The 11,434-nt window shown below is 35.9% G+C and overlaps 1 protein-coding gene across 2 annotated transcripts; it reads right to left on the reverse strand.

Moving 5' to 3' along the window:
* Window positions 1–491: 491 nt before the first annotated feature.
* On the reverse strand, window positions 492–10,258 carry LOC107601671 (Golgi resident protein GCP60-like). 2 transcript variants are annotated; one of them, XM_016293937.1, is made up of 8 exons: window positions 9,914–10,258; window positions 8,924–9,065; window positions 6,928–7,068; window positions 6,557–6,715; window positions 6,029–6,203; window positions 4,516–4,702; window positions 3,526–3,789; window positions 492–2,486 (listed from the first exon to the last, which is right to left on the reverse strand). In XM_016293937.1, exons 1-8 carry the CDS (start codon window positions 10,176–10,178, stop codon window positions 2,272–2,274), a joined length of 1,548 nt encoding a protein of 515 aa, XP_016149423.1. In that variant the 5' UTR covers window positions 10,179–10,258; the 3' UTR covers window positions 492–2,271. The 2 variants fall into 2 exon arrangements, with proteins under 2 accessions (XP_016149423.1, XP_016149415.1); XM_016293929.1 differs by having other exon boundaries at window positions 3,526–3,810.
* Between the last annotated feature and the right edge of the window lie 1,176 nt (window positions 10,259–11,434).

Consider the following 11,434-nt stretch of genomic DNA (forward strand, 5'->3'; position numbering starts at 1 on the left):
TGTATGTATTTAATTCACAAAATGTGTTTTTCTTTCCTGTCAATAAGGGCCAACAGCAAAAAAAAAAAAAATCTAAATAATGTATCAAATAATTATTATAAAATTACACAAATCCGGCACCATCTATTTAATTATCAGCCCCAAAAAATAATGTATAATTTGTGTAATGGATATTTAAAAAAAAAAAAATATATATATATATATATATATACACATTTTATCTATATAAAACATATAGTGTGAGGTTAGGTGCTTTTTAAAATGTCAGTGATATTTATTTTTACATAATTAAATGAAAGGTCACATTTGACATGTGTTAACACATTTTAAGTAATAGGAGTTTCAGTGGAAATGTTGCCATAAAAAAAAAATTGTAGAACATGTTTTACCCCATTTCTCAAGAATTAGTGAACGGGTATTGTAACACAACATCGGAGTATATAAAACATGCACATGACTAGAAGGGTATCATAAAAGAATCAGGATGTACATACAGAGGAACGCATGTTTAATCAAATATACGCTTCAGGACACTCATCCTTGAACGCATACAGATCAGATCACACTAGCGAAACCAATACAAAAACACTTCCGTTCATGCCTTCATGGTCAGAAAGTCACTGGAGTTTCCACTTTAAATAAGAAAACAAGTTTCAGATCAATTACCCTATTGCTCGTTGTCTTTTCCCCAAGAGCTGTACTTTCAATACCATGCCAAATGTTACACTTTCACTATACAAAGGCCTGAAGTCAGTATTACAAAAAGTTAAAAAGGAAAATACATGGAAAGAATAAACAAGGGAACATTTGTAACCAATCGACTGTACACGTGACATTAATGTAGTCTTTGGACAGCTTTAGCATGACGGTCTCTATGAACACTGACTCATCACAGCTCTTAACACTCCAACACACTGCTTTATTCATCATGTGAACACAGTGCAACAGCATCTGTATCTGTATATATGGACGATGTTTGATCACAGTTGTATAGCAGTGACTTGCATTACACAGGAGTCTTAACATACAATCATGAGAGCGACACATTTCACTCAACAATACAGCCAGTGACGAATCCAGAGTGGCTAGAGCAGATATTTTAAGAAAAAAAATAAAGTCTGCAAATTCTCAGGAACTTCCCTGTAATAATCTTCAATGCACTGAACAGTCCAATAAATAACAGAAAATGTTAATCAGCAACTCAAACGCAGCTTTTGATAGTTAGTCTCAATCAGCTATACAAACACTTCATTATTAATATAATGACAATGAGAGATGCTTGTTATTTCTGCCATAGAGAACCAAGTATAAGTGTAACGAGTAGAAATTTAAATCAATATCCATTAAGTTTTAAGTTCTTACATGGCTGTTTGTAACTACACGCATTAAGCAACAAAGAAATGACCAAACTGAAAGGCAAGAATATTTCAAACTACTAGCTGTGCCACATTAAAAGTCAATACTGATAAATCTCGCATTGACGACATATGCAAAACAAACAAATAATACAAAAAACTAACACAAACAATAAATCTGGGGCTCTGTGGAAGCAGAGAAGCGAATGTTGGAGAGATGAGATAAATGTTATAGGATTTACAGACAGAAGTATGACCCTACTCTACCAGAGATTAATAAATATTAAAAGTTTTAGACCCAATCCATCTGGTTTAGAAAATGCTGCAAAATCTCTTCTCATAGAGGCCTCCAGGTCCACCTTTGCATTGTTAAAAAAGTCCTTTACATTCTTTTTATCTCACACTCACCGATGCACTTCAGTTCTGTGTGCTGATAGGAGGAAAACATGAGTAGATGCACGCCGTTGGTTGATTTACTCAGTGTTGACCGAAATAAGGAAGTATTCCAGGAGAAAGGCGTGTTAGTGTTTGCTCCGTTGTTTATCATCTAAACATGACGTTTGTAGGCCGTTTTAATTAGGATACAGTAATTTATCCTTTACCTCTTTGGATGAAATTAGAAGATGGAGGCTGAAATTAGAATATCAAGCATAAAATCACAGAGTACATCTTTTAGAGTGCAAACAGAGGTGCCAAGTAATGGCCCATTCCTCCTGCATTCAAACAGCATGACAGACACACTCATGAAGTTTGCCTTGAAACACGCACACACACACTCACACTCATGTTAAATCTCTTTGTCCCTCCCCCGGTAGAGGACATCCCATAAATTTCCTTATTTTTGATCTTTCTTTTTATTCCATCTATCTCTTAACATACACACACTCATTTCTGTCCCACAGTCTTGACTCCAGGCTTATCTGGTGTAATATACTCTGTAGTAGACGGTTTTAGACCTCCAGAGCGAGTAGGAGTTGTCAAACTTGAGCAAGTATATACCACGGCCGGGATACTGGTGACTCCCAGCGTACACCTCCTCATGACAGTCCCGCCGGTACACCGGCACTATCTCATCCACCTGTGCTTTCCCAGCCTCTTTCTTGGCTTTCTCCTCCTCAGACTGGCCCTCACCTGAGAGAAAGAGAACAGGACTTAAATCTATTCATTCAGATTTACACAAAATGTAACAACAACAGAAACTTAAATTAATCAACCTAAACTTTTTATCAAAAGTAGTCTTTTGATTTCCACAGTTTAAAAATTAAACCGTTTTTTTTTTTATGGCCAATATCCAATAAATGGGCGATATTAAAATTCTCAATTATTTTGTCTAAACAAATAAAAAAAATACAATTTACATTACAAATGAAATTCTTAAGATAATTTTTCATTTGACCATAATCAAAATATTTCCTTAGCAACTATCTTAGAATCCTCAAGGAAAATAGCTCTGGCTCAGATTATTTAATTATAATAAGACAAATGTATATTATACAACTGCATTATTTATGTATGTATGCATGACAACTACGTTGTTGTTTGGTAATAAATAAATATATTATACAACTGCATTATAAAAAAAAAAAAGTCCCATAATTTAGTATATACATTTTTTACTTAAAACTACAATACTTACGGCTTAATTTCACTTGTAAGAATTAAACCCTTGAGCTTTCATTTAGTTAGAAAACTGATAATTTTGTGTATTTATTTGCACTGATATTAAAATTGTTTAATACCAATAAATCAAAAAACTACAATACTTACGGCTTAATTTCACTTGCAAGAATTAAACCCTTGAGCTTTCATTTTGTTAGAAAACTGATAATTTTGTGCATTTATTTGCACTGATATTAAAATTGTTTAATACCAATAAATCAATAATTTTATGACCAATATTAAAATTCTATACATATTGTCTAAATAAAAAATAAAATGCCAAAAAAGTGCAACATTATAATGTACAGTATTAAAATGAGATATGAGACTTACAGATTTGCTAAAGATACATTTAAATCTGTTAGTATTAGTGTCTTAAAAAAAACTTCATGTGAGCATTACATGGGTAAAATACGTAATCGAAATGTAAAAATAGAAGAAATTAGCAAAATTAAATATCCAATATTAGCCGATGATATGGTACCAAAGAATCAAGGCATTTGTTCCTCACCTTCTTCATCCTCGTCTTCGTCACTAGACTCGCTGACGTGCACGCTGACTGATGCGTTAGTAGAGTCAGTCCATTCAAAGAAGACTCCGAAGCCAACGTCGTAATAGTCAGTGGCAAACTCCCAGAAGAGATAGGAGCCCTCCTCGTGGGTGGGAACCCGGATGGTCACCACTTCACCCCGGCCCACCGTGATCACAGAGTCCACATCCTGACGGATCTTCTCTTTAAAGTCTTTTATCTGCGGCCGGGTCCACATCGAGGGGGCTGCTATTACAGGTGGAGAGTCTGAGAACCAGGAATATGGTATATTACTGAATATTAATTTTTATTATTATTATTTTAATATTTTAAATTAGAGCTGGGCATTGACACATTCCACATTTTGATTCGATTTCATTTCATTTCAATTTACAAGCTTGCAATTCAATTCAGATCTCGATTTAATTTGATTGGATAGACTCATTTGGATATATTTAGGCTGTTATAATAGGTTTTTTAGACTTTGTTTCATATCAAAAGTAACAAAGCACAAAGCTTATTGCAATGTATTGGATGTGTGGCAAGTTATAAATAATGTTTAGTTAAGTTTTGTTCATGCATTAACAGAAAACAGCACAGACTAAAAGAGAGATTCTTGGCATTTAAGACTCAATAACAGTTCTTTGAAAAGAGAATAGATTAAAATTAAGAAATCTATATTTTCAACTGAAATGTACCAGAATATGAGATACTACAGCATGAAAAGCAAATTGAATTTTAGAGTCCACAAACCCTTAAATGATAATTAAACCGCATTTGAAACCCATTGTTCTTCTGTAATCTGAAATACTGGAAATTCAGCGAGACAAATGTTAGGCAAGACTTGATTTTACCCATTGGAAATTGACTGGATGGTGAAAAGTGGGTGCTGCATAGCAAAACTTTTGTCAATCTGATTTTAAGTTGACATTAACAGTACTCAAATGAAGCGGTAGAAATACACAAACTCACCAGTGGGTCCATTGTCGGTGACCTCTTCTGCAGGCTCCAGGTCCGGCTCCCGTTCTAAGCTGTCAGTAGTGGACTCTGCCTGGCCGTTCAATGTGGGAGCCTCGTCTCCAGCAGAAGGCGCTGACACCTCACTGGCCTCTAATGTAGACAGCACTATAGCATCCTCCTGCTGTTTCTGCAGAGCAGCCTGGAGAAAACAGTGGAAACATTGGCATGACAACTGTAAATAAATACGTTTTAAAAACACAGTCCAGAATTATGATGAATTACATTCTAGAACTTGGTCAAATTAAATTTCCAACCTCGCTCTCTTTTAAATGATCAATTAAAACACCACTTGTCAGGCTTAGAAGCTCAGGTGGAAATCTACAAGCTGGACCAAGATGTGAATTTTACAGTGTCAGATGAACACAGCAACACCCCGGGGAAATGTACACAGAATTTCTTTTTTTATTGCATCAGTGAGTTAAAGTGTTTACATGACAATAAAACCAGTTTAGCTTGCAGTGACAGATGTGTAAAACACATTAAAATAATCTACTTAGTTACTGCACATCTGCAAAAAAATGCTAGCACTGCAGTTTTGTTCTTTATTATACCAGTCATTATTAACTGGTGGGTTGCAGGTCTGCAAAGTCCATTACATGACAATAAAACCAGTTTAGCTTGCAGTGACAGATGTGTAAAACACATTAAAATAATCTACTTAGTTACTGCACATCTGCAAAAAATGCTAGCACTGCAGTTTTGTTCTTTATTATACCAGTCATTATTAACTGGTGGGTTGCAGGTCTGTTCGGATTGTGAATAATAAAATGTGACTAATTACATAGTGCGTAGCAAAATAAGCGAAATAAACAGGCTTATCAACTATGAAAACGGAGAGGAAACGCTTTCCATATTGAATGAAGCTGAGCACATATACAATACCATTCAAAAGATTGGGGTCAGTAAAAAAAGTTTTTGAAAGAAGTCTCTTATGTTCTTTACTAAGGCTGCACTGATCTGATCCAAAAATACAGTAAAAACAGTTATATTGTGAAATATCTGACCATTCTTAGATCTCTATTTTAATATTTTAATATGCAATTTATTCCTGTGATGGCAAAGCTGAATTTTCAGCAGCTATTAATCCAGTCACATGATCCTTCAGAAATCATTATAACATTTGATCATTTGCTGTTCAAGAAATATTTCTTATTTATATCAATGTTGAAAAAAAGTTGCTGCTCAATATCTTGTCAGAAACAGTGATTTTTTTTTTTTTTTTCAGGATTCTTTGAATATTAGAAGGATCAAAAGAACAGTATCAATTTGAAATAGAAATCTTTACTGTTGCTTTTTTAATTTAACGCATTCTTGCCTAATAAAATAATTTATTTCTTCCAAAGAAAAATTATACTGGCTCCATCCAAACTTTTGAACAGTAGGGTAGTTTTTCAAAATGCAGTTAAGGATCACAAAAGCATTGTAGACATGGGTGGGACTGGGAGAATGAATCATGGGCTCTCACCTGCTGCTGAGCGAGCTGCACCTGATACAGCTGCTGCATGTACTGCTGATAGTGCTGCTCCTGCAGCTGTCGAATAAGGATGAGCTGCTGCTCTGGACTGTCGGGGTACTGCTGCGCTGCATACTGCTGGAACTGCACTGCTGTCTGCGCATTCAGTGCAGCCATGATCTGCTGCCTAACACATCAGAGAGAGTGAGAAAAAATGTATTATGTGCACAATCAAGCATGTGGCTCAACTCACAAGGGTTGCGTTATCAACTATGAAAGTTACCAACTATGAAAGTTACCCGTACACTACATAACTTTTATAATCTGAACAGACATTAAAACACTATCACAAATGACAACATGTTCTCAAATCTGGTCAAAATATTAAAATATTTTTGAAATACACCGACTGGATGGAATCATAGTTTGATTCTGGACAAAAGTCGTGTGGTGTATTCCAGCCTTGAGTCTTTCAACAAACATTTTCAAACAATGCTGTTTTACTTTAGTTCTGGAATAATTAAAGCAGGTGTCACTCACTTCTGCTGCTCTACACGGAATCGTTCCTCCTCAACTTGTCTTCTCTCCTCCTCTTCTCGCCTCAGCCTCTCCTCTTCCTCATGCCTGCGTCTCTCCTCCTCCTGCCGCAGCCGCTCACGCTCCTCTTCCTCTCTACGCTGCTGCTCCTCTTCCTCCCTCCTTCTCAGGAAAAACAACAAGAGACCATACACAACATTAGAGACATCTGTGAAGTTACGGAGAGTGTTCAGGTTTTCAACATTATTTAGGAAGAAGTTTATTTTATGTTGGCATGGTGGATCTCTGAAAGAATTCTATATCTCAAGAGAGGGAAGAACAGTAAAGCAGTCTAATTTAAAGGAAAATCAATCATCTTTATCCGCAAGTCTGACCTCTTTCTCTCTTGCTCCTCCTTTTCAATCTTGTGTGACGCGATGAAAGGTGCAAATAAACTGCAACATTTATTTAACAGCTTTACAAACTCCAGCATGGCCTCGTCCTTCTCTATGTTGCCCAAAGATGCCCATTCTTTTCTGAAAAAGTTACAATTGTTATTGCAAATCCCCATCTGTATATCCACAGCAAAATCAGACTAAAAAAAATGAATTCATATTAAAATAATAAACTTATACGCTACAGGAACTTTGTAGCGTTCTATAAGATCAGTATCATCTTTAATTAAAGGAAAATATTAAGTCTAAAATGTATAATAAATAAATAAATAGCATTTAAACTCTATATTTAAATATATTTATATTAGTGCAGTCAAATGTTTAATTGCGATTAATCGCATCCAAAATAAAAGTGTTTGATTACATAATATGTGTGTGTACGGTGTATATTTATTATGTATATATAAATACACACATGCATGTATATATTTAAGAAAAACATGTCTTGTTTTATATACAAAATATTTATATATAATATAAATTATATACGAATATACATGTAAATATTATATATATATATATATATATATATATATATATATATTATATATATATATATATATATATATATATATATATATATACACAAAATTGTATGTTTGTGTATTTATATATACATAATAAATAAATACAGTACACACACATGTTATAAAAACAAAAACCTTTATTTTGGATGCGATTAATCGCTATTATTCGTTTGACAGCACTAATTTATATATAAATTAGGGCTGGACCAGAAAATTCGATTATTCGTTCGGTGGGTTGACATTCGATTTTCAATTTTGAGATTCGAATATTATTTTTTTTTTCCCGTCATGTCATGATTCAGTTCATCTGGAAGAGAAGACAAAAATGCAGAAGACCTCAGCTGTGTAGGAGCACTTTAAATTGAGTGAGGCAGTGTGCCAAATATGCGATTTGAAACTGGCCTACCACAACAGCACATCAAAATCACCTGGGTTCTGCAAGTAGTACGCCTATAGTATATTTTTGGTGTAAAAAAACGAGCTGCCTTTATCCGCCATGTTAATTTTACACATGATAAAAACGTGCACTTAATTTGCTTGGAGTCATAAAAAAAACGTAATAATAATTTTTTGTCAATATTAAAAGTATTGCTCTTAACAGACCTGTGTGTTTTGTATCACTAGTGCAGAGTTCTGCACTGGGAGCATGCAAGCCCTGAGTGAGGCGCGCCGCTTCCGGATCACTCTGTTCTGTAGTTTATTACGTTTATTAATTCTGAACGTGCCGCATGTCCATATTGCACCAAAATGCAACACTGCACTCCCTTGGGTCCGCAGCAACACACCCGCAACACGTAAAGTTGATTGGATGAACGGTTCTCGACATAATAAAAATGTAAACAGACAGACAGACACACAGAGATTCCTGCCTTTATTACACCGTGTCTACACGGACGCGACAGGTGCCGCGCCGCAACAGCTAAAGTCGGTCTACACTGGATACAAAAAAGCGACCGTTGAAAATCATTTGAAATTTGAGTCAATATGTCATAAATAGAACACAGCAGCAGTTTTCTGTCGGGAATTTGTCGTGTCACGCCGCACCCAGAGTAGACAGCATCACTGATTATAATGAGTTCTATAGTATTTCGTCACGCCGCGCTGTTCGCGTCCGTTGTAGACACTGTGTTAGAGAGAAGAATATGTTCAGCCACCTCCCTCCGAAGCTTTGAATATTCGGTGTTGATTACTACCGAAGCTTCGAAGCTCAATACATGGTATTCAGACCGGCCCTAATATAAATACACTTCATACTTATTAAATAAGACATTCATTTATGTACAAAAGAGCTCAAGGAAAACACTTCACTAGCACTAAAAGATATTCATAAAAATATTCATAAAAAATTGCTAATGTAACTCCAACAGCAGGGAAGTGCAGTAAGGTCAAAGATCAAATCAAATGCTTACCTGCGGTCATTTCCCAGCACATCGAAGAAGCCCACCTCAGGGGAAGCATCTGGGTTGTAAGGCCCCTGCAACACTTGCTTGTGGAGGGCGACCAGACGGAGCTTATCCTCATAGGTCGGGTGGAAGGCTTTCCCATCTTTCTCTGAGGGAAAACAGTGCAAAAATGTGGATTCCAAATTTCAACTGGCTCTCATTACATTAGAATAAAGGATTTCCAAATTTTTTTTCACTTTGATGCAAAATATTTACTTGACGTAAACCCTGAGACAATATTTCACATGCTCACGGTTCTCTGATCAGTGAATGGTCACATGAGATGCATCTTTTTTTGTTTTTGTTCTAAAATTATTTATTTTAGTTTAAAATGAAGATTGTTAAGAGTGTATTGAACGTCATGAACCAGACACATAAGACACCTTAATGCTCAGCTGGTATCGGAAACATCTTGATTGGTACATTAGTTGTGCATTAATGTGCATTAATTAAGAGAGCTGCAGCACTTAACAGACTATATAGCTGATGGACACACAAACAGACTGCATTCATCAGCCCACAGGCAAGAAATGGGTGTAGACCTTGCGGAAAGGACTAAATATTTTATTGAACGAAATCTACAGTGCTGGTTTTGCTGTCAAGGAGACCTACCTAGTACAGCACTAGTTGTTCACTAGTCTATTTTGAATATTTCTGCAATCTTTCATATAGAGACACTTTGATTTAAAGTCAGGCACATGACACTTAGTGGTGCTGTCACCGGTTGGGGCAGGCAGTTCCTCTAGAGGTTCTTAACCCTGAACACTGCCACCTATTTAAGCAGAACTTTTCAACAACCACCGATAACCGAAACAGACGGGACTCTAATAAGAAAACAGCGACCTCACTAAATCGAAACAACACCGCGAGATCCATCTGAAACACAGAGATGACAATGCTACTGCATGGTTGTGTTCAATCAATGTCTATATGTGTGTGTAGTGACATAAACCTTACCTTTAAAGAATCTGAGCGCCAGCCCGTAGAGCTCGACTAAAGAAAAGCCCCATTTCCTGTCGATCGTTCCGCTGCTGGCAGGTTCGCCCTCCTCCTCCTCCCCATCGCCGCTCAGCTCAGGGTTCCCAGCGCTCTGCCCCGCCGACGTCTCGGCCTGTTCCTGTTCGCCCTCGGAATCCGGGCTCAAAGTCAAACCGTCGATAGACACTTCGAGCCGGCTTGAATTTGCACTGTTGAGGTCGCCGCTCTGAACCTCTGTCGCCATCGTGCAGAATGTCAGCTGAAGCAGCCACGTACCTACTTCCGTCCTGCTCCGCCGGAACTTCCGGCAGCATGACGTAGAAATGTTCGACTACAAGAGCTTCAAAACCTTGAAATATTATCACGCAATGTTTATTATGACAGAAGATCCATAAACAAAACATGAAAAGGTCTGACTCAAAAGGATTTAAATGACTTGGACTTAACAATGTCGTATAATAAAGTAACAATATCGTAATGTTTTACATAAAAATAAAAGCTGTTCGAGCATGTAATAACCTATACCATATATTTATATATCAATTATTTTATAGTACTCATCACAGTATAACACAATTCCCTTTAAAAATGAGTAAAGAAAATAATTAAATAGGCTATACTTTAATAATGTTGAAAATTAGACTTACGCAAGTAATTTGACAACTACTAGGCTACTGTATCTGTGCCACTAACGAAAAGACAAAATACACAAAAATGAACATTTTAACATTGCAAGTTTTCTTTTATTTTGACGAAGAACATCATACAGATGTTTAATGACAAGATGAAGGCCTGGTTACATAAAATTGTTCCAAATACCATAGATACTGCAGCTATTGTGACCACAATAAAACTGTTGTTCGGTATAATAAAACATGCTATTAGTCATCATGTCTAAATAAATAAATAAAAACAAATAACAATATTCTAAAAGTTTTTTTAATTATTATTATTATTTTTTACTGTTTGAAGACCACATTTTAAGTTAAACTGTTGTATTTTATTTTCCAGTAGTAACAATAAATGTATTAATTAATTAACTGGTATTTTGGTAGTATGTGTGGTATTATGGTTCTTTTTATAAGGGTAGGTTCCAACAAGCGCAGTTACAAATGCCAGATGCTTAGACTTTGTGATCTGCATGTAAAGATTACTGAAAAGAACTGGTGAACATCCATATTCAGGTTCTCACAAACCATGCTGAGTTCATCTTAAATGGTATAAACCGCTGATTTGACCATCAATGATGATATATATACATATATGTTTTTTTTTTAAGCAGCTGCTAATACTTTTGTTCATAGAGGCGTATTGAATCCCTCCAACGCAAGTGTAGTTACACAGCCTATCCAGCAGAGGGAGATATATAGCTAACAGAATAGATAAAGTTGTAGGGATGTACTAGAATGTAAAGTGATGAATAGTATAAGGTTATTGCACATATTTGTATTGCACAATGGGAGAACATTCAACTGTTCATGAGGTAGATTGCCTATAGCC

Source organism: Sinocyclocheilus grahami, unplaced genomic scaffold (genome assembly GCF_001515645.1).
Source record: "Sinocyclocheilus grahami isolate Dianchi unplaced genomic scaffold, SAMN03320097.WGS_v1.1 scaffold15.1, whole genome shotgun sequence".
NCBI lineage: Eukaryota > Metazoa > Chordata > Actinopteri > Cypriniformes > Cyprinidae > Sinocyclocheilus > Sinocyclocheilus grahami.